Source organism: Carassius auratus, unplaced genomic scaffold, assembly GCF_003368295.1.
Source record: "Carassius auratus strain Wakin unplaced genomic scaffold, ASM336829v1 scaf_tig00216169, whole genome shotgun sequence".
NCBI lineage: Eukaryota > Metazoa > Chordata > Actinopteri > Cypriniformes > Cyprinidae > Carassius > Carassius auratus.
The window spans coordinates 143,767-167,431 of NW_020528439.1; the positions used below are offsets into that span (position 1 = coordinate 143,767).

The following is a 23,665-nucleotide window of genomic DNA, read 5'->3' on the forward strand; positions in this document are numbered from 1 at the left end:
AAGTGTAAGCCATCCAGTCAGTTTTTTTTTCCTGACTTTTTATTGTATGTCAGGTAAATATCATGTTCTTTGGATAATATTTAGGGTTAGGGTTTGTTCAAATCCTCAATTTAAGCCATTATTTGCTTATTTATTTATGTATGGTAAGGAACAACTTGTCACAGGAGCTGTAAATAGGTCATACCAGAATATTCCTTGAACAAAAAATAGACTGATTGCATAACCTTGAGTACTAAACACAGCATTCTATCTATCTATTCTATCTATTTTTCAAAATGTACTTGCACGCTGACGTCATAGTTTGCGAATCTTGACGCGTTTTGGTAGCTGAGCGTTTCCGCCGCGTCCAGAACGTCAACCCCCCTACAGCTAATTCACAAAAGACTCGCCGCCGTGCCGAGCGCTGTGATTGGCTGAGGCCGGAGCCACAGGAAGCGGCGCTGGGCTCGCTGATTGGCTGCCGTTCTCTTTGTGTGCGGGCAGCTGGCGTCTGGGCTGCATTTTGAATGGTCTCGTATCGGAAGGCGAAGGTGTCCATGGGCAGCACAGCAACAAAGGAGCCAGGATGGTGTTAGTGCACGTCGGATATCTGGTTCTTCCCGTCTTCGGTTCGGTCAGAAGTAGAGGTAATTGCAGCTTTTTTCATGTCGTTAGAGGATCGCGCGGAAATGATCAAAGGCTGCTGGCCTGGAGAAGAGACACAAACACGGAGCGATTTGTTCAGTGGCGTAACAGCAAATAAAATGTACACTATATGTATATTCTAGACAGAGTGTGTTTTAATTTACTGGATATTTTGTTGTAGGGTCACATTTTGGAAAACGCGTAGCACGTTCCTCAGCGTCATCCTTTGTGTCAGCAATATAGAAATAACTCTAACGTTACGCGTTTATGCGTGGACATGTATTTGTATTTACAGCTCCTCATTGGGGCGTCAAACTAAAACGCTCTCGTTACAAGATTTCAGCGCGATGCGACGAACACGAGCCTTCGTATTAGAAAGCGACTTAGTTGCACTGTAGATAACGCGTTACGATCCGTTAAATTCCCTCACATCCGTTCCGCCGTGTGCGGTTTTGTTTATGAATAATTAAACATGGCTTCAGCAGTCAGTGTGCTGATGGGCAGCTGCAGTGCCACGAAACATCCTCCGCTGAACCTTCTCACAAATTCAGCTTTTACAAGGCGAATGCGTGAAATATCGCATCGTTTTAAAATCAAATCATCGATTGCCGATGGAAATGTGTTTGATTCTGCTGGACTAGGGGAAAACACCTGGATCTAGAATCCCATCTTAGCCAGCCATGTCTTGCTGAAAATAAGATGTGCGTCCATGTACACAGTATCTGTGCACGTCAATTATAATAATAGCAGAAATGCACCATTCTTTAACGGTATTCGTATATCATAATCGTGGCATGCATTTTGTAGATGCTTTCGTATATCAAATGTGCAATTAAATGATTATAGTAGTATGTTATGCATTTTTTTGACCCCAACAGAAAATGATGCATGCATAAGTGCAACATAAAAGATGCAATGAGATGCATCATGTCGAACCAGCATTTGTCTATAAAATGTGTGCAAATAAATAATATAATAGTACATGCATTTTACAGTCACCGTCAGAAAAACAAATGCTTCAATATGTGTGCATTTGTATAACAATAATAATATGAGGTGCATCTGTATTTAAAATGTGTGCAAATAAATTATATATTAGTATTTACATTTTACTGTCACCCTTTTGCACCAGCACCAAAACAAGTGCATCGATACAAGAAATGTATATAAAATGTATGCAATTAAATATAGTAGTTTATGCATTTTACTGTAACCACCAGAAGAATAATGCATCGATATTTGTCCAATAATAATAATTCTAGTAATTTGGGGTGCATGTTGTAGCCATGCTGCATCAGCATCTGTAAGTAAAATATGTGCAATTAAATAATATATTAGAGTGGGATATTTACTGTCACCAGCAGGAAAGCAAATGCATTGATGCTTAAAATATGCATTAAATATAGTGCTGTATGCATTTTACTGTCACACGTTAGCACCAGGAGACCCAGATGCATTGATATATGTGTGCAATAATAATAATAGTAATAATTTAAGTGCAAACCGATGGTTTCATTGATTGTGCTTGTATTTGTTTCTATTTTGTTCCTTGTTCCATAGTCTGGGGGCTGATTCTACATACCGCATTTTTTTTCAGAGCTCTGTTCCCTTCCATTGTGTATCTAACGATCACCCGCCGCTGCTGTGCTATAGCCTCTGCCTGCCCTGCATCTAGCTGTGTTGTGACTCCCTCTTCTCATTCCCTCTCTTTCCATCTGAAGACGACATTACAAACAAACTCTCACTCATCCAGTGTAACAGACTGCAGAATAACACTCTCTCTTCTCTAGAAGAATCCTCTTGTCTTCTTATTTTTAAATGGTCATTGTTGCTAATATAACAACTCATTGTAGCATTTAGCTTTTTTACGACTGTCATTGTGATTTGTCCCATTCTCGGTGTGGATAGACCAACATTTTTGCTGTAAATTTCTGTCAAGTGGATGCATTGGCCTCTCACTCGATCATAGCCGGGCTTGATCGACCCCTAAACACTGTCTCTGTCTTTTGGGAAGGTGTGCTGTGCCGGTGGGATTCGCCAGAGGGTTGGACTCAGAAACTTACTAGAGAAGCTTGATGTAAATTTTTCTAATTATGCATGTACAGTTGGGATCGATAATATCTCACTCAGTGACCCTTCGCTCTGTAGGTTCTGCCTCCCTAGGGTTACCCATGAATGATTTAATCAAATTAAATCTATACCATCTTCCTTAAAGGAATAGTTTGCATAAATTCAATTCTTTCAGTATTTACTCACCTTTATGTCATTCAACCCCCATATGCTGTTATTTGTTTTGTAGGAAATATAAAATGTTAGAAGGATATTGATGGGGCTCCAGAAAGGACGAGAAAAAAAAAATATATATATATATACATTTTTATTTACTTAGTAATGTTAGTGCTTCAGTGTAAACTTATTTCAGGCAACAATCCTTATTTTTAGTTTAAAAACAATTCTTCTAATATTAATATTTGATTTGATTTCAGCTTCCCCACTAACAAAAATGGTTTTAGTAGTTTTGGGTAAAGTCAATAACCCTGGTTTAAATGACACATAAACTATATTTCAGGTCTTCTGATGTCTTACGAGTGAAACTGAAGGTATTATTTACTTGTTTTCTTTGCTGTAGAACTCTGAAATCTCATTTGCATTCAGTGGTTTTGAAGGTCAAAAATACAAATGGTTCTTTTATGGAACTAAATGTAAGTGAGTTAAAGCTGGCTGTTTAAGGAAAACGGCTGTAACATAGATCTAAAAAGACTTGTTTTGAATTGCATGGGAAAATGACAGCATATGTGCGTAGAATGACACGAGAGTGAGTGACTTCATATATAACGTCAGGTATGTAATATGTTTTTTGTACTTCCATTGATGTATTATCTTTAATTGTCTGAGTTTTATTAATCCTCAAAGAGTGACACATGGAAACCATAGAAATGCTGCTATTTCAAGACTTTTCACGGTTAATATCAAACACCTTTTAGAAGAGCATACATCTTACGTCAGATATGTTTGATTTGATATGACTGTTAAAGTAATAGTTCACTTAAAAATTAAAAGTTGCTGAAAATGTGCTCACCCTTTAGGACATCCAAGATCTAGATGAGTTTTTCTTCATCAGAACAGGTTTGGAGAAATTTAACTTAACGTCACCTGCTCAGCAATGGATCCTCTGCAGTGAATGGGTGCCGTCAGAATAAGAGTCTAAACAGCTGATTAAAACATCACAATAATCCACACATCATTCCAGTCCATCAGTTAATGTCTTGAGAAGTGAAAAGCTGTGTGTTTATAAGCAGTAAATCCATCATTAAAGCATGTTATCTTTTAAACGAGTCCTCTATCCATCCTAACGCTTACTCCAGTGAAAAAGTCGTCTCATCTGGATCAGGAGAGAAATCTGCACAGATCACAGCTTCTCACTTCTCAAGACGTTAACTGATGGACTAGAGTGGTGTTGATTGTGATGTTTTAATCAGCTGGTTGGACTCTCATTCTGACGGCACCCATTCACTGCAGAGCATCCATTGGTGAGCAAGTGATGCCATGCTACATTTCTCCAAACCTGATGAAGATACAAACTCCTCTACATCTTGGATGACCTAAGGGTGAGTAAATGTTCAGCAAATGTTTATTTTAGGTGATCTATTCCTTTTAAAGATGACTTAAATGGTGTATTTTAAGTAAAAAACAGTTGTCTTTAGTTTGAAGTAGTAAAAGGACAAAAACGAGTAACTAAGCATTAGTTTCTGGCTCTAGACTGGCACACTTCACCCGACCGTCGCTCAAACAGCCCCTCATTCGTTCGATTTGCCCATGCTGCAAAACTAGCATTAGCCTAGCGCTACCGAGCGCTGTGCGAGTGCTAATGTCATCCACTTTACAGGGATCACTAGAACTGCACTGTAGAAGTCCTTCTAGTATGGAAATGTCTCTATTTCTTTGGTTGTGGTTCTCTGCCTTCTGTTCCTGTACTAGGCTGTAATGCATGACCATGTTTGTTATTTTCCTCTTGGTTTTGATTGTTTCTTTGGTTTGGAACATTGAACAGCAAACTCCAATGTATCTTTGTGTAGACATGTCCTGCTGTACTGACGTGTTGTAGCATACACATCTACCCATTGGATGCTGCTTCTGTTATGTTAACTTAATGGAGCATGGTCGGGCCTTGCCTTCGCTCTTTATTTGCATGGAATTATTATTGCTATTATTATGATCACACAATTCCACTCATACTAATATTTTCCAATAAAGACTGTAGATGTTCCCTTAACCCTCAGTGTGCTCTCTGCTGATTTTCATGTTCCCTCAAACTCCTCCCACTCCACTCTATGGCCTCTTTGGCCCCTCCCTCCAGTCTTCACTCAGCTCCTCCCACTTGCCAGAGTGAATCATGGGAAATGTGCACTCACAAATATGCAGACACATCCCATCTGCATCTCACCATCTGACCTCCTGCATTAGAGTATCTCCCCTTCGTTCTAGTTTTTTCTGGAGAAATGGGGTTCGAGTGAAAATTAATGCTTAAAGTCTACTTGATCTCAGAAATGAATGAATTTATATTCTTTACATGCATAATTTTGTTATAATCCATCTCCTCTCCAGTCATTTTGGTCAACTTTTGACAGACCATTACAGAAATGCATTACCATTAAAAAGTTTCGGGTCAGCAATTTTTATTTTTTATTTTTTTTATTTATCAAATATTTTTGTTTTCAGAAAAAATATGAAGCAGCACAGATGATTTCCACTTCAACAATAATAATAAGAACTGTTCTTGAGCAACAAATTAATGTATTTTCATGATTTCTGAAGATCATGTGACACTGAAGACTGGAGTAATGATGCTAAAAAAAATTCAGCTTTGATCACAGGAATAAATTACATATTAAAATGTAAGTTATTTGAAACTTAAATAATATTTCAAAATTTTTAGTGTTTATTTTTTAGTATTATTATCTTTCCAAATAAATGTGACCTTGGTGAGCAGAAGAGACTTTCTATTCAAAGCATTTTAAAAATCTTACCAACCTAAAACATCAGATAATGAAATTAAAATGGTCAAATGGCTTTTCATGTTGATTTTAAGGTACCTGAGGTTCAGTCTGGTTACCTAATTCTTATAATGTTTATTACTACACATTTTTGATGGTTTAAATGGATGACCATCATAAACATATGTAGTTATATTAATTACTGTATGCAAAAGACTTGTATTTCTAGAGCCTACAGGGGAAACTGGTCTAAATGAAGCTAGATTAGGAAGAAATTAAAAGGATCATTTGATAGAAAGTGTTAAAGGTTAAGGGTCAGGCAGTAAAAACACATCTGAATGAGGTTTAGTCTCAACAGATCTGATTCATTAAGCTCTGCTGCTTGACTTTAGGTGATGACCTTTATTTCTAATGATGGAGGTCAGACAGTTTTCGGTCTATAAATGTCATAATCTCAGATAGAAGAGTGCATGGTTAACTAGAGACTCACAATGTGCAGTATACAGCACTGTTATTCACTGATCAATATTTCTGCCTGGGTTTGTGAGGGAAGCGGAGAAACAGGATCATTAGAATTCAGAGCGTGTGAACCGCACTCATACGTTTCTGCTGATCTGAGAGTTTTGCTTGAATTTCTGGAGCCCTGGGGAATATTTCCCACTGAGGAAATCGCCCGTTTCTCCTCTGTTCTCTTCTCCAAAGACACCATGAAATGAGACAATAGTGATCCCATATCAACAGTTTCTGCACTTTTGCACTCGGAAAATAACAACTTCTCCTCCAAACGTGAGTGTTTCCCTTTCCCCGGCCAGAGCATTTTTAAATCTTTTTCATGACATTTTACCACATGATTTTGTCCTCATATTCACCTCAACAACAACAAAAAAAAAAATGCAATTCAAAACCAGCAGTTTCCTGCAAAATACTGCTTGAAACAAGAGATACTGAACAATCAAGACTTCAGAATGTACTACAGTTGAAATGACATTTCTGTCATTTTTTGTAGAACATATGGTGATTTTTATATATATATATATATATATATATATATATATATATATATAAGTATTTTCTTTTTCTTTTGTCCACATAATCAAAGTCAGTGGGGTCCAAAAATATTATTATTTTGCATTTGGGAGATGAAACGCCATGCACGTTTAGAACAACATGATGGCACAATTGTAATTTCTGGATGAGCTATTCCTTTAAGGCAGAGGTCAGATTCATGCTTTTGTTTTTTACCATTACATTTTGGGAAACTTGACCAATAGTGTTAAACTGTTCACAAACTGAACAGTCAGACATTGCAAGCATGCAGTCCAGTTATATACCGTACAGACCAAAAGTTTGGAAACATTACTATTTTTAATGTTTTTGAAAGAAGTTTCTTCTGCTCATCAAGCCTGCATTTATTTGATCAAAAATAAAGAAAAAATGTAATATTGTGATATATTTTCACAATTTAAAATAATTGTTTTTAAATTTATTATACTTTAAATTATAATTTATTTCTGTGATGCAAAGCTGAATTTTTAGGATCTTAATCACATGATCCTTTAGAAATCATTCTAATATGATGATTCATTATCAAAGTTGGAAACAGTTCTGCTGCTTAATATTTTTTCAGAACATGTGATACTTTTTTAGGATACTTTGATGAATAAAAAGTACAAAAAAAAAAAAGCTATGTTTTTAAAATATAAATATTTTGTAATAACAATATACACTACTGGTCAGTAATTTGGGGTCAGTATTTTTATTCAGCAAGGATGTGTTAAATTGATAAAAAGTGATAGTAAAGAAAATATATTATTAGAATATATATTATTAGAATTTTTATTTTTATTTTGAATAAATGCAGTTCTTTTTAACCTTTTATTGATCACATATATTAGACAGCAGAACTGTTTCCAACACTCATAATAAATCAGAATATTAGAATGATTTCTAAATGATCATGTGATAGACTGATGTTACATGTGACACTGAAGGCTGGAGGAATGATGCTGAAAATTCAGCTTTGCCTCACAGGAATTAATTATTTAAAGTATATTCAAATAGAAAACTATTATTTTAAGTTGTAATAATATTTCACAATATTACTGTTTGTTCTGTATTTTTGATCAAATAAATGCAGGCTTGATGAGCAGAAGAAACTTCTTTCAAAAACATTAAAAATAGTAATGTTTCTACGGCTGTTTGTTTCTACATTTCTATGGCTGTACCAAACTTCAGTTCTCAAGAAGTGATGATGGATTTACACTCACTTAATTATTTGAACATGAAATAACACACTCCAGTTTAATTTAACCATATAGTCAAGATCTTAAATTTAACTTTAAAAAAGGTTTATTTCGCTACTTGTCAAACATAGATTAATGCATTTGAGAGAGATTTGGAATATTTTATAATGTGAGAAGAAAGAAAGATGACACTGGCCAAGCTTTAAGTATGTGCATGTATTTCCAATACTGTTCAAAACCTGTTTGGGGTCAGTAAGATGCATTTTTAAAGATAACTTTTTTTTTATTCAGCAAGGATGCACTGAAATTCAACTCGACACAAATGCTCTTCATTAGAACTTTTTATCAACCGCTGTTTAAGAAATGTTTCTTTGTCAGCATAGTAGAATGGTTTCTGAAGATCATGTGACACTGAAGACTGGAGGAATGATGCTGAAAATACAACTTCACATCACAAATTACATTTTACAATATATAACAATAGAAAACAGTTCAATTAAATTGCACAAATATTTTAAAATATTACTGATTGTACTGTATTTTTGATCATAAATGTAACCTAAATGAACAGAAATTATTTCTGAAGAAATTTATTTTTAAAAGTCTTCCAGACCTTAACCTTTTGAATAGCAGTGTATATATAGCCATGCAAGTTTATTATCTTATTTCATATCATTACAGTTTAACAAATATCTAACTGCAAAACTCAGATTCAAGTATTTCAAAGATCTGTTTAATAACATTTTATAAAGGTTTTATGGCATCACCTAAGCAGGATTATGTATAGCTAACTTTTAAAGTGAGTGTGTGTGTGACAAAGTATCCCCTAAAGGATAGTTATACCCAAAATATTTCATCGTTTTGGGACTTTTTTTTTTTTTTTTTGTCCACATGAGGAAAACTTCTTCTGAATCATATTAAAAAATGCAGAAAGCTTTTTTTGTGAGAGTTGTGTTTAAGGGTTTGGACACAGTTTTTAAAGTATAAAAATCATTGTCTATGGAAAGTCCCCATAAAACATGGAATCCCATCGTGTGTGTGTGTGTGTGTGTGTGTGAAAGAGAGAGAGAGAGAGCTAGACAGCTGAATGGTTAAAATAGAGGTTTGAGGAGCAGCTGTCAAACAGTCCCTCTCTCCCTTCCCCCTCCCCCTCCTCAATCCCATCATCCCCTCCTCCTCTGTGTGTCCCTGAAACCCCCCACCCCTCCATCTGTCTGTTATCTCCAGCCGCGTCCGCTCTCAAATTCATAATTGTGAGGGGTTAAAGTACACATTACAATTATTATATGCGAAGTCAATTAGGACAAAGTCAAAATAATGACATACTACACTAAAATTCTAAGATAAAGGTTTCTGAATTATTATGTCATCATTTAGACTTTTCATCTAATAATTGACTTTCATGGAGTAAGAAAAGTCTTGGTCCGTTAAATAAAGAACGGGTCATATTCTCTAACGCGGGACATCCATCAGAATGAGCTCTGGTTCTGCTTCATGTCCCGCTGATAAGATAATACACCACATCACACATTTACCCTGCTAACCACAGTTATACCTAATTGCCATTGTTACAGCAGATATTATTTCTTCCGGAAAAATGCACGTTGAATGTAAAAAGTTACATTTAGAATTTATTTATTTACTGTTATTTTGTTTTATTTATTTTTTCTCAGTTTTTGTCAATGGCTTAAACTAAATTAACGTTTTTTCTGTAGTAACAATAACAGTATATTTTATATAAAAAATTTAATTTAATTTTTTTTAAATTTATTGTTGTTTATTATTTTGTAATTTTATGTATTATTTTCATGTTTTAATGATGACTAACATTAAATTATAACAGGATCTCTGTAGTAACACTAGCTGTATTTTATTTATTTATTTTTATTTATATAATTATTTCATTCATTCATTAATATAATATTATTATTATTTTCATGTTTTAGTGATGACTAACAGTAACAAGTTCTTCTGTAATAACAATAGCTTCAGTAAATGTGGAATTTCAGCAGAATCTATTGTTACCATTACCAAAAAAGTTATATTTAGCTAACTGTTCATGTGTGTGTTTCTCATGTTTAGAATGGAATAATAATGTACTGAATACGGCATCTTATGCTAAATTCTGCATACAGTTAAAAAAAAAAAAATTAAAACTTTTACTTGTGAATAGATTTTTAAATGATTTTACACAACTTTAGCTTGTTGCCAGAATCAGTCTAAATACGTGAAACTTTTACATTTTAAAAAGCTGCATGCAGGATTGCTGCTACATAACTTATGTTTTTCACACAATGTCGCTAATCTCTGATGGATTCTGTGGACACTCTTTCTCTCTCTCTCTCTCTTTCTCTCTCTCTTTCTCTCTCTTCTGTGTGATTGCTTATCCCATACAGGAGCACATTTTAGCAGGCACCAGCATAGTCATGCTACCTCCTGCCGGCATTTCCACCTGGCTGCTACTGCAACACCGCTGCCTGCTGAGTTCCCGGCCCCTCCCCTCGCCCCGCCTCAGTACCAGGAAGTCCCGCCCCCTTTCCTACCTCAGGCCTTACAGCAGCAATACCTCATCCAGCAACAGCTACTGCAGCGCAGGTTCAAAACACACGTCCACATGCACCTTTCATTAAGATAAAAGACACATTAAGGAAAAACACAAACAATTGAAGAATAAAAAGTCTATTTTATTCCTCTCTATCTCTTCAGACGCACACAGGAGCGAGTCCCAATGAACACTCATCGGTTACGCCCAGGATACGAATATGCTCCGCCCCTCCACGTCCCTCAGCCAATCCCACAGCAGCCCAGATACCTGGCGGAAGGCACTGACTGGTGAGTTCTGCAAACACAAAGCAGTAGGAAACTTATTTCGGCGACTGAACAGTGTCTTTTTAATCTCAGAATTAGGGTTTTTCCTCATAATTGTAAATTTTAACTTTTTTTATATAAATCTGCATTTATTGTAACTTGCAATTGTGAAGTATGTACTTTGCATTTGCAAGTTGGAAACTCATTATTGTGATTTTTTTTTTCTCTGAATTTTGAGTTTACCTCTCTCAAATCAGTGTTTCCCCACACCACAAAAAAAAAAAAAAAATCCAAAATGAGTTGTTATCGAGACCTTACTCTTTTCTCCCAATTATAATGTTTTTTTTTTCTCTCTCTGAATTGTAAGAAAGAAGGTAAGCCTCCATAGTAAACAAACTTCCTTGTTTATTTTAGGAATTCTCTTTATGGTGAAAAAGGGAAAATAATCAACCACACACAAATTCCCTGCTGCTGATTGTGTTTTTTTGAAATTGCTCTTAATAAAAAGAAAATGTGTGTTTTTAGGGATCTGAGTGTGGAAGCAGGTGTGCCACATCAGTATCCTGTGCAGCAGATCCCTCAACCCTACCAGCATTACCTGGCCTCTCCCAGAATGCACCACTTACCCAGAAACACCTCCCAAGTGGTGAGTGTGTGTGTATATATATATATAGTAAGTGCAAGTGTTGAATGTGGTGCTCAGGTGTTATACTCATGTATGCTGTGTTTTCTGCAGGTTGTCCATGAGATCAGGAATTATCCGTATCCACAGCTTCATCTGCTGGCTCTGCAGAGCTTTAGTCCTAGCAGACACTCATCTGCTGTTCGGGAGAGTTATGAGGTAAAGCACACAGACAGATGAACCGTAACTCACATATGTTCATGCTTTGCTCTATTTAACACTGATTTTGTGCAGGAGCTGCTGCAGTTGGAGGATCGATTGGGAAGCGTCAGCCGAGGGGCCATACAGACCACCATAGAGAGATTCACCTTCCCGCACAAATACAAGAAGGTACATACACACACTGTTCACATTCACACTTTTATCTTCAAGTCCAGCCTACAGTTTTCTGCTGCTAACACGCTGGTGTTTGTGTTTGTTTGTGTGTGTAGCGGAAGCCGCTGGATCTGAAGTTTTGTGAGAGTGAGGAAGAGTCAGATGTGGATGAGAGATGCACCATCTGCCTCTCCATGCTGGAGGATGGAGAAAATGTCAGGTAGTGTATAATACAGATGACACTATACACCTACATTCACAAGTCAAGGAGCAGTAAGGTGTTTTAATGAAAATAACAGAGCTTCAAAATACAAAATGCTGAATGCTAATGTAGCTCCACTCGTCCTAATAAACCATTTATCTGTCTCTTCTGTTTTTAGGAGGTTACCCTGTATGCATTTGTTCCATCAGGTGTGTGTGGATCAGTGGTTGGTCACCAGTAGGAAGTGTCCCATCTGCAGAGTGGACATCCAAACACAGCTCTCCCCCGAGAGCTGAAATAACACGCATTGACAAATAACTTACACACATGCTGTCTTTCGCTCTTTTACATCCACTGACATTTCCATCCACACACACACACACTGTATATTACCTATACACGTGTATGATGAGCCATGCAACACACACTTAACACACACTCACTCGCTTTACTGAGCCAATGACAATAACTGACACTACACACTCTCTCTCACACACACACACACACACACATACACACACACGTGCTGGTAGAAACTAAAGGGTCTGTCGCGAGAAGTGATTCTGTCTGTAGAGAAATGGTGTGTGTCCGTAGCATATGTGTGTGTATTTGTGCAATTCCTTAAGCCATGAACCTTACTAAAGACCCTCAGCTTGCATACAATATACACACACACACACACTTACATGCTATTTATGATATATACACAATGGCGGATAAGACACTGTCAAATCTTGCTGCTGGAGTGTGTGTGTCCACTGCATTTTTTATCTGCAATACTGCTTTAGTCTTACGCACTGGAGCTACTCCGGCTTGCATTTGTGTGCTTGTTCACCATTTTGGTGCGTGTGTATCGTATGTGTGCTAATATTTTCATGGGTTAGCGGTGCACGACGGTGCATGTAGAGAAGCCAAAAAAAAAACATGCAACGACCACGAAAAATATGAAAACACAAAAGCAACTCATTTCCGAGACAGCAGGAGGAGGGCTGTTGTCTTACACACAAAAAAAGTAGGCAGAGAATGTTGTGATTGGTGGATTTGTGTAGATAGGCGCAGTAGTAGTTGCATGCATCTGTGCTTGGGTTGTTGTTTCAAGGTACATCTGAAAGTATGCGTGTGCGCGCAAATGCATGGATGTGTATTAGCTCCTTTAAGCTGTGAAGATCCGTAACATTATCAGACTCATGTAGCGTGTGTGCGTGCGTGTGTGTGTGCGTGAGTGAGAGAGACCCTGCCATGACCTTTGACCCTAAATGCCTACTAAAAAAAGCACATGTGAGCATAGCTGAAGTGCCCGGGCCTCACTCTGGTGCTGCGCTGCCATGATTACTGTATTTATTATTGGTATTTAAAACATGCAGTGTTTGGAGGGGGGCGGGGCTTGTGCGTGTCCAACCGTGTTCTTGTATGACGGGTCTCCCCTCGTAGTTGCTATGCTGGTTGCTATGCTGTATTGCTAGAACTACAATGTAGAATGTGGTGTGATAGAGGACCATCCGCCAGCAGCACACAAGTGGGACTAGACAGAGGGACGCAACGCAGGAATTACTTGTATTTGGCCCCGAAACATATGCTGGTAGTTTTTTGTTTCAGCTCAAATGTCGAGAATCTTGAAGTTAGCTAATATGTTGACATGTTTACAGCTAGCTACACAAACAATAGCACATCAGGTTTAAACTGTCGCCCCCTTGAGCACTGAAGGTTGCAGAAATGCACAGGATGCAATGCGTATGTTTCTGGCATTTAACTGTTTTCAAGTTTAATTCCGACGACTTGCAACAAGGATATTCTTTTTACATGGATTTTTTTTTTTTTCCTGAAATGTCTGGTTGAATTTAGCTTGAAATGTAAACTTGGCAATTTCACTCACTGTCTGTTTCGGGGTGTGTTCATAATCTTGCAGTCTACCCTACATAAGTAGTTAACTATGGAAGCTTGTTTCCACTATGGGATAAAAAAAATAATAATAATTTGTAATTGCGACTTTTTATCTCATAATCTAGACATTTTTTTTTCAACTATAAAAAATACATTTGATTTGCAAAGTATAAACTCGGAATTGTGGAAAAACCCAAAATTGTGGGAAATTAAGTCTAAATTGTGAGGAAAAAAGCTGCAATTACTAGTTTTATTATTTATTCCTTGAAGAGGCAAAAAACAAAACAAAATACAAACAATGCAAACAGAGATGTAAATTCATAGAAAAAAGTAAGAATTGTGATTCTCTGTGTTTATACATATATATATATATTAGGGGTGTAACGATACGCGTATTCGTATTGAACCGTTCGGTACGAGGCTTTCGGTTCGGTACGCGGTACGCATTATGTATACCGAACGGTTCGTTGGACTAATTAATTAAATTTGGAAAATAAAAAAGGTGTGTGAAATATAATGTTATGCGTTCAACAAGGTAGCCCAATAACCCAAACGACGTAACAGGCAACGCCCCTGACACCCCCGAAGAAAAAAAAAAACACACTTATATGTTTATGTTAGGCTACTCAGTCAGGCGCTCGCTCACTCAGTACGCGCTGAAGGCTCGGTACGGAGCCCCGCACGTCACCTGTAGGAGAGGAAAAAAAATCAATCCGTGGCGACGGTTTTGCAATCCGTCCCCTCAGTTTATAAACCATCCTCATGAATTAATAAACTGTTCACTCGGTTTAACAAATCGTACCCACGGATTAACAAACCGTGCCCACGAATTCCCAATGCGTGCGCTCAGATTGTGTAAACCGTACCCTCGGTTTTTGAATCCGTACCCACGAATTCATAATCCGTGCGCACGCTTTCGCAATCCGTTCCCTCGGGTTTGAAAACTGACACGCATTTTACACTTAACAGTGAAACATGCATCTAACTCCGGCAGGTGGGGTGAGGTGGGTGGAGCTTAGTATAATAAAATCACAAAAATAAGTCTTCATGTTAAGAAAGAATTGTACACAAGCATTTCCAAAACTGTCAAAGGTTATTTAAAAATAAAGCAATTCACAAATTATTTTATGACAAACATTTTTACTGTCTTGTACTCATTTATTTAGCCTACAAATTAAAATTATAAAAAATAACTTTATTTTTTATTTGTATCATTATTATATATTATTAAACAGGTTATGCATAAGAATCTTTTATCCAAAATAACTTACAAAAGAGGAAAAAATTACTCCAGAGTCAGTCACAATGCCAGGTTTATTGCACAATAATAATCAAGTGCTATTATAGATTATCAGCAATTGAACAAGATTTTAATGCGCATCTTTCTTATTAAATCTTTGTATTCCACCTCGTACTACACTTGATAGAGAATCACTTAAGGCACTTTGCTGTAAACCTATTCCACATAATAATATTCAATAAAACTGTATGTTAACACGTAGGAGTTTGCTGCATGAATCCGTGAGTACGGTTTACAAATCCGAGGGAACGGATTGCGAAAGCGTGCGCACGGATTATGAATTCGTGAGTACGGATTCAAAAACCGAGGGTACGGTTTACAAAATCTGAGTGCACGGATTGGAAATTCGTGGGCACGATTTGTTAAATCGAGTGAACAGTTTATGAATTCGTGAGTACGGTTTATAAACTGAGGGGACGGATTGCAAAACCGTCGCCACGGATTGCTTTTTTTTCTCCTACAGGTGACGTCCTGGGCTCCGTATACGGACATCACCGCAGCGAATGGTGCATTTACGTTATAGCCGCGGATATGAGACCTTACTCTGTAGTGGAAAACGCAGGTTTTAAGAACATGCTTAATGTAATTGAGCCCCATTACAATATTCCTTCACGAGCCCATTTCAGCCAGACCGTAATTCCTGCTTTGTTCCAAAAAACATAAGCCCAAATAGAGAACCAACTGAGTAAAAACACACTCAATATAAAGAGTTATAGAGTTCAATATAAAAAGAGTTACATCTTTGTATTTGTTCATAACTACTACAACAATATTACATTTAATTTGTAAAAAATTTTTATAAGGAGCTATTTTTGTTTTATACAGTATGCTGCTAAGAAAACACCATAGAAGATGGGTAAAGAATAGCTCCATCATTGTTCAATGTAAAAAAAAACAAAACAAAAAAAAACACATACTTTGTTAGTTTTAATAAATAAAACATTTAAATAAAAATCAAGGAAATTTATCTGCCAATTTTTTCTTTTTGCTGTATCTAAAACGTACCGAACCGTACCGAACCGAACCGTGACATCAGTGTATCGAACCGAACCGAACCGTGAATTTTGTGAACCGTTACACCCCTAATATATATATATATATATATATATATATATATATATATGTATGTGTGTGTGTGTATGTATGTATGTATATGTAAAACAAAAAACATGATTTTGCCCGCATTCTCCACCAACTTTTGTGAATGAGCTGATCGAAAATGCATTCTGGAATTGCCTTCTCTTTAAAGCATACATTTCTATTTTTGATTCACTTTTGCTTAATTTGACCTAAAAGTCCTTTTTAAAAACATTATATATATATATATATAGGCTATATTAGATACAGCCAATGAGCTGCATTTTTTTTCCTGTGCGTTGGCTCCTCCCCTAGTGTTCTGTGTGCTGATTGGCGGATGATGGCTCGTGTTGATCGTTTACACAGGGTTACGTCCATTGAAATGCCTTAAGTATTTAACAATCATAATTTATTACTAACTGTAGATACCGTGGGTACGTATTTAATTTTGTATAGTTTCATTTTTTCCAATGGAATCATATTTTATTTATGTAGAAATAACACAAAATAATTAAAACTCTTACCTCATGTTTGAGTTGGTTTGCGGGAATGCTTCGCATGCGGTTGGTCGTGTTCGTGTGTTTCTCCCTTTGGTGCTGTGACCTTACTGACATTCCGCTTGCTGATTGGTCAGACACGGCAGCGGAGTGAGAGTATTATGGGTTTTGATTCGCTGTCCTGTTTGCACTCTTAGTTTTCCAAGGCCACCCTCTCACTGGCATTGTTTTGACCACTATGGTGACCTTTGCAACACAATCTTTCTCTCTTTCTCTTCTCTTCTCTCTGTAAGTCTTTCTTACATTGTTAATGTTTACACAATCTTTCTGTCTCTTGTCTCATGTCTGTCTATAGTCTTTCTCTCTGTGTTGAAGACTCTTATTCTTATTAATGTTTACATCCTCTACTTGCTTGCTTTCTCATGTCTTAAATTGTTAATGTTTACATTCTCTCATTTTCTAAGGGTGTGTTCGAAGTCTAATGAGCTGCCCTTCACCTCTAAGGCAGCATACTAACTGAAAAGAAACCTTTTAAGTGACCAAATTAACACCAAGTGCACAAGATATCTGACTTAGAATTTAAGATACACTGGAACTGGTGTCGAGTCGCATGTTGAATTAAACATGCATATTTAAGAAAAAAACTTTTTTTTTTTGCAAAGCATTCTTAAATGTGATGTAAAGCATCAATCTGGATTATTTGCAATCAAAAAAAAAATTTTTTTTTGTGTAGTTTCATATTAGCATATTGCTAAGCTAGCAAAGCGCTATGCTTAAAATTAGTAGCATGCATACATATTGGTTAAAATAGTCAATTGTTAATTGCATGGAACTGTTTTTATCAATATATTTGGGTACTGAATGGATTATGGTTATTTTGCCCACATTCTCCACCAGTTTTTGTAGTGGAGCCTGTCGCAATGCTTCTCTATTAAATGTACATGTAATCTTAGTCACTGCATAGGAGTCGTGCATATGGTGCTGTCTGGTCTAAATAGGAGGCTCACTAGATTTTGGAACTTTTTTTATTTTTTGCAATCTTTCATTCCTTGTGCCTATTTCTGTTTTATTCTTAATCTTCATCTCTGTTATTGTCAGTCAGTGCTTTCACACTGTCTCCAGGGCATATGAATCCTCTTTCGTCCAAAAATATTTTGCCAGTCTCTCTCTCTCTCTCTCTCTCTCTCTCTTCTCTCTCCCTGTTTCATGGCAGGGTCAGGACTAATGGACTATGATAAAGCACAACAGATTTTAATGCATGTTTTTCTCAGGTTTGAATATATACATGACTAAATATACAGCTACATAGAGAAAATAAAGACTAGTGCAGATGTTCTACTAATGATATTAGAGGATTGATTTTTTTTTTTTTTTTTTTTTTTTGTTGCTGCTGCTTGCATTTGAAATACAAACAAAAAAAAGAAGACATTAATAATAATGTTGTCCTAAAAGTGCCAGTGACAGGGGTGCCGCCTGCTGTGGGTGTTTTTTCACTAGCGGATTTTCTAGCAGAATATAGAGTATTTATCATTCATATTAAAGCAATAGCGCCTCCTGCTGGTGTGACTGCTAGTACGTAACTGGTTGAGTAAAAAAAGTCTGTGTAAAATGTTAGAACTCTTTTGGTGGAATTTTTGTACCTTATTTATTACTACTACTAATGATGAATTTAAAAGTGGCATTGCTAAAATGTTTTTGCTTTAATTTTGTTTAATTTCAAAGCTTGTACATTATCTTTTTTGTATGTGCTCATTTTGTAATAAAATTGTTTAAATGCTTAAACATCTGTTTTGTGTCTTGCATTTTCACATTTTGCTTTCAATTATCTTTCTATTTCAAAACTTATATCAATTATTAGAAAATCCAGCTGAATCATAGCGGCATCTGGTTTTACATGGTTTCTAGCTGGTCCACCTTAATTTAGATGGTGTGGACAAAACTTAGACACTTTGTACAAGCTAATTTATAAAATACACATTGTTTTATTTATTAGAATTGTAAATCACTCAATATGTTGAAGAAGCAGTAAATTCATCTTAACACTAGAGGGCCAAACAAACTCTTTTAAATGCCTAACAAGACCATCAATCTAAACATGAATGTACACTCAATTATAATATCATCTTTGGCATTTATTTGTGAATATTCAGTAAAAGAGACGAGAGTGAATCTATCACCTGTAATATGCTCATTTATTTGTAATGATTTATGAAACATTACATTCTCTACTAACAAAGGAATACATAATTCACTCTCACTCTCCTCTAACACTGTTGTATGTGTGACACAGATGAATCAAAAGTAGAGTCAATGTGAAACTGAGTTTTCAACCCAAATTACTATGTGCTGATAGTTTTAGACAGTAAGTTTTTTTTAAGTTTTTGTAAAATTCCTTTTTGCTCTCCAATGCTTTATTTATTTGATTAAAAATACAGTAAAACACTTAAATTATTAGATAATATTATCTATTTAAAACATGTAAAACTGTTGTTTATTCCTGTGATCACAGCTGTATTTTCAGCATCATTCCTGCAGTCTTCAGTGTCACATGATCTTCAGAAATCAGAATAATATGATGATTTGCTGCTGAGTAAAGTTCAAAAGAACAACATTAATTTGAAATAGAATTCATTAGTAAATTATAAATGTTCATTGTAAATGTCTGTAATGTTATGATCAATTTACTGCACACTTTTTTAACGTAAGTGTGTAATGTTGCTGTTTGAATATAAAAAACAGGAAAAAGCAGGAAAAATAAAAGCAGGAAATAATCAGTGCGTTTCTCAGAGAAGGGACGGAGTGGTGTGGAATATAGGTATATTGTGTAAAAAATATTTCGTTTTTTCTTTTTAAACGAAGCATTAACGCATGTAAGACTACACTCCATAAACGCAATTAAGCCTTGAAAAAAAAAAAAAAAAAAAAAAACAGTGAACCACCCCTTTAAATTTGAGGCCTTTTAAAGTAACAGAGACACTTTATGCACTAAATAATAGAACAGTTGAATTTGAGTGTATACTCATAAGTATCCCCAACTGCTCTAGCCCTGTGATTTGTTGTTACTCAGAAAAGAAAGTTTATCCAGGTAGGTCATAGTTTTGCACACTACCAAACTGTAATATGTCTCCAACATGCCACAGCTCCTCCCCTTCTCCGCCCCTAAATCCCGCCAGGCCACGCCCATCATCCCCACACCCATTTTGGCAGAGCTGAATAGGAAGTTGTAGCAGCAAGGGTTATAACGAATGTGTCGGTCGCCAGAAAACCGAGCGCTGTGAGTGGCTACCACACCTGCCCGTCTTGCACACAGGCCAATCAGAACGTCGGAGGGGAGGGGCAACGAAACATCCTCAGCAGCGACATAAACTTTCCTCACAACATCTTGAGATAGAAGAAAGGCCGGGCCAGAGCAGTAGTCTGGGAGGTACTTATCAGGGTACACTTGATAGGGCAGATAATGCGGTTTGTCAGGGTCCCGCTCAGGTGGGGCTCGATGGATGACCCTGCCTAGGTAAAGTTCTTCAGGATGCATTTTCAGTCCTAGAAGGTATGATGTAAGCGCAGGAAGGTTTAAATACACAGAATCCTCAGAAAGAACGATAAATCGTGCTTGTGGACAAAAAAGTAGGATCCATCGAAGTGCCATTTTAACATGTTCCCAGTGTCCTCTCTGCCAGTCACCCCTGGAAACACCTCCCTCGAACTGCACAATGTCACCATAGCGTGCAGACTCCTCCCTCATCCTCTCAAGCTCCACCCTTAAAGGGGAGGGGCCAAGGAAAAACAAAGTCCGGATGGCAACGTGGTGCACCGTCGTCTGATTGGCCCAGGAGTTTCGCACCGCCTCCCTCTGGCTCGAGTTTCCAGGAGAACTCAGGACCAGCGTGAGGATGAGGAGGTCCTGATGATGGAGGCAGGGTTCAGTGTTAATGGGGTAGAGCTGTGAAGTGTTGAGCCTGGTCTCAGTCAGGTCCAGTTTGCGTGCACGCTCCCGGACCTCCAGGACAAAGCGGTCGGTGTAGGCAGCGGGAGACGACTGCAGGAGAAACTCTTCCACTAAGTCACCACCAAACAGCAACGCGTGAAACAAGATGACGTTACACAACAGGAAGCACCACTGATGAGTCTGCAGCCGGAACACACAGATCTGAGAGAGAGAGAGAGAGAGAGAGAGAGAGAGAGAGAGAGAGAGAGAGAGAGAGAGAGAGAGAGAGAGAGACAGAGAGAGAGAGAGAGAGAGAGAGACAGACAGACAGACAGAGAGAGAGAGAGAGACAGAGACAGAAACAGAGACAGAGACAGAGAGAGAGACAGAAACAGAGAGACAGAGACAGAGACAAACAACATATTATAGTAAAAAATAAATTAAAAAAAGAAAATCTGGTGTAGGATTTACTTTAATACTTTTTGTTTCTTCTCAGAAGTTACCAGTAGATATCACAAATAATTGCAAAGAAATTACAAGTGGAGCAATAAATGAAATATTACATTTTGAAGAAGACTGAAATAGTAGTTTTATTGAAATAGTGGTGTTTGCGCAAGCAAAACTTTACACCATGATTTTTGGTCTCAGTGTTACTTAGTTGCTATGATATTTTGGGTGGTTGCTAGGGTGTTTCTAGGATGGTATTGGTGGTTGCTAGGGCGTTGCTAGGATGTCTGGATGGTTGCTGTGTGGTGGTTTTGTTTGTTTAATACTTAGGTTTGAGTTTCAGTTCAGTCTTTCAGTAAATGTATTTTTATTTATATATTCTTCATATTATTTTATTTTGGTTTTTATTTTTAATATTTTAGGGCTATCAGTGATTATGTGCAAAGATACTGATTTTTTTAATTCTCTGGCCTACTTTTGGTATTTTGACATACTATTTCAGGTACTATACTTTTACAATATACTTAGGTTATATGTATCAAAAACTAAAATTAATAATGTGTGAACATCCCTGATATAATCAGTTGCTATATTACTATTTTCCAATCAATAAATTCAAAATAAACAAATCAATTCTTGCTGGTTGTGCTAGTTATGCATCTGTCCATGTTGAGGTTCAGTATCCAAAACACAACAAGTGCTGGATAGAGACCAGAATATTCTAGAACATTGCAAATAGTGCCAATAGAGAGGAGTAATGTTAAAAACTGAGGCAAATATTGACTTACCTTCATGATGTCCCTTTAAGCTGTCTTTTTTTCTTTCTTTCTTCACTTCTAATCAGTTTAATTTCCTCTTCAGTTTTCTGGTCCATGAACTAGTGTGCGTGCTGCTCACCTGGACGTGGTTTCTACAGTAAGCTGACACTGGGCAGGTAACGGTAACCCAACACAGCTCTGTCTCCACAGCTTCACCTACAGTAATAATGGATGATGTCAGGATACATTACTCAAGAGCAACTCACACACTTATGTGCTTATATTTCCCTCAGCCTATATATCATATTTCCTGATATGTTCTGATCTATTAGAGTGATTGAAAGTAATGAGTTGTTGAAATTTCAGATGTACAAAATTACACTTTACATGCTTTTGGGACTATATAGTAGGATATATAGTAGTGGGTATATAGTAAGCTTGTGTGTATTATTGATTTTCTGAAAACAAAGTGTGCTTCCCTTCAGGAGGTAACATTTTACAGTATTAACATTAGCTAGTTAACATGAACTAATAAAAACAATCCTTCATCAGCATTTATTAATCTTTGTTAATGTAACATTTTCTATGTTTGTGTTTCAAATCAAATGTTCATTTAAAAGTTTTTAAAAAAAGTATTTTGTGAGCGTTATCTGACTTTAACTGAAATATATGTAAGTAAAAAATATATTAAAAACATATTTTATTTTCTAATTTCTAATTACAGTGTCTGTGTGTGTTATGGTTTGTTCCTGGAGTGAATAGTTGTCTTCTGTAAGAATGAAAGATGTGTGATGATTCACAGCTATTTTCCCTCCTATATGATCACATTTACATGTTGTTTATCATTCACTGTCAGCTCTAACCTGCATTTCACACATTAACAATCTCTCTCTCTCTCTCTCTCTCTCTCTCTCTCTCTGTCTGTCAGTCACACACAAATAAACCTTGAGATGAGTGAGGCTCTGTCTTGTACATGATGTACTACAGAGAACAAGATAATAAAGATAATCAATGACACACAGTCTGTCAGCAGGAAAAGAGCAACATCATGACTTCAGAGTACATTGAGTACATTCATAAACACATTCATAACAGAAAGACATATAAAAAAAGATTCTATTGAAAAAAAACAATGATTATAATAAATTGAAAACAATCTCAAACAGTAATTTTATGTTCTGTTTTCTTTTTTTTCTTTTTCTGATCACCTGGAACAAAGGTACATTTATTTTGCAGTCTTTGCTTGCTGTTTCTTTACATTTACTCTCGACAAGCATAAGTAAATATAATAATAATAAATACATTTTAGTGATCATTTTGCAGAAAAATACTACAAAAATCTTGATGCAAAGCACAAAAATATTAACTGTAAATGTGGTTTAATAATATTTTTAATTAAGGTGCTTATTAGACTATTGTCCTCCATGAATTGGAAGCTTATTCCTTTGTAAATAATTTCCTATGTAACTTATTTCTGCCATGGATAAAAAAGAATTTCACAATTCTGACATTTATCTCACAGTTTTCAGTTCTTTTGTAAAAATTCTGAGAAGAAAAGCCTTATGGCGAGTCTATAACTTGTAGTTGTGAGATATAAACTCACTATTTATGTGGGTATATAATTCCTCACACTAAAAAGAAAAATATATTCCTTGGCAGAAACAAGTTTCTAGTTTCCTGAATATCCATAAAGGTTTAGATATAAAAATAAAAATAAAAACAATAATAGTAATCCTTAGTTAAACTGTACTACTACAGTAGGACATTGTGTAGTGTAGTTACAGCATTGTTTCAGACACACTCATAGACCATTCCCTCAAGTCCATCAGTCTTTGTCTCTGATAATAATGAGTTTTAAAAGTCAGCGGTTGAGTGTGATATCTGACAGAAACCCGTGATGAATGGTTGTGAA

General features: G+C 36.4%; 2 protein-coding genes across 2 annotated transcripts; one reads left to right on the top strand and one right to left on the bottom strand.

Moving 5' to 3' along the window:
* Positions 1-439: 439 nt before the first annotated feature.
* Positions 440-14,032, top strand: LOC113097273 (E3 ubiquitin-protein ligase RNF165-like). The gene is made up of 8 exons (XM_026262504.1): positions 440-626; positions 10,258-10,456; positions 10,568-10,693; positions 11,195-11,315; positions 11,406-11,510; positions 11,586-11,681; positions 11,783-11,886; positions 12,047-14,032. The coding sequence occupies exons 1-8, from the start codon at positions 566-568 to the stop codon at positions 12,162-12,164; spliced, it is 930 nt and encodes a 309-aa protein (XP_026118289.1). The 5' UTR covers positions 440-565; the 3' UTR covers positions 12,165-14,032.
* Positions 14,033-19,583: 5,551 nt separating this feature from the next.
* Positions 19,584-20,788, bottom strand: b3galt9 (beta-1,3-galactosyltransferase 9; the record flags this gene model as incomplete). The annotated part of the gene is made up of 1 exon (XM_026262510.1): positions 19,584-20,788. A coding segment is annotated over one exon (1,125 nt), but the record flags the coding sequence as incomplete, so codon positions are not given.
* Positions 20,789-23,665: the final 2,877 nt, after the last annotated feature.

Excerpts from the sequence above, each read along its gene's own strand:
- LOC113097273 (XM_026262504.1), top strand. The coding sequence starts at position 566 with ATGGTGTTAGTGCACGTCGGATATCTGGTTCTTCCCGTCTTCGGTTCG. Across the intron at positions 11,511-11,585 it reads CTGTTCGGGAGAGTTATGAG|GAGCTGCTGCAGTTGGAGGA; the intron begins GTAAAGCACACA and ends GATTTTGTGCAG. Across the intron at positions 11,887-12,046 it reads GAGGATGGAGAAAATGTCAG|GAGGTTACCCTGTATGCATT; the intron begins GTAGTGTATAAT and ends TTCTGTTTTTAG.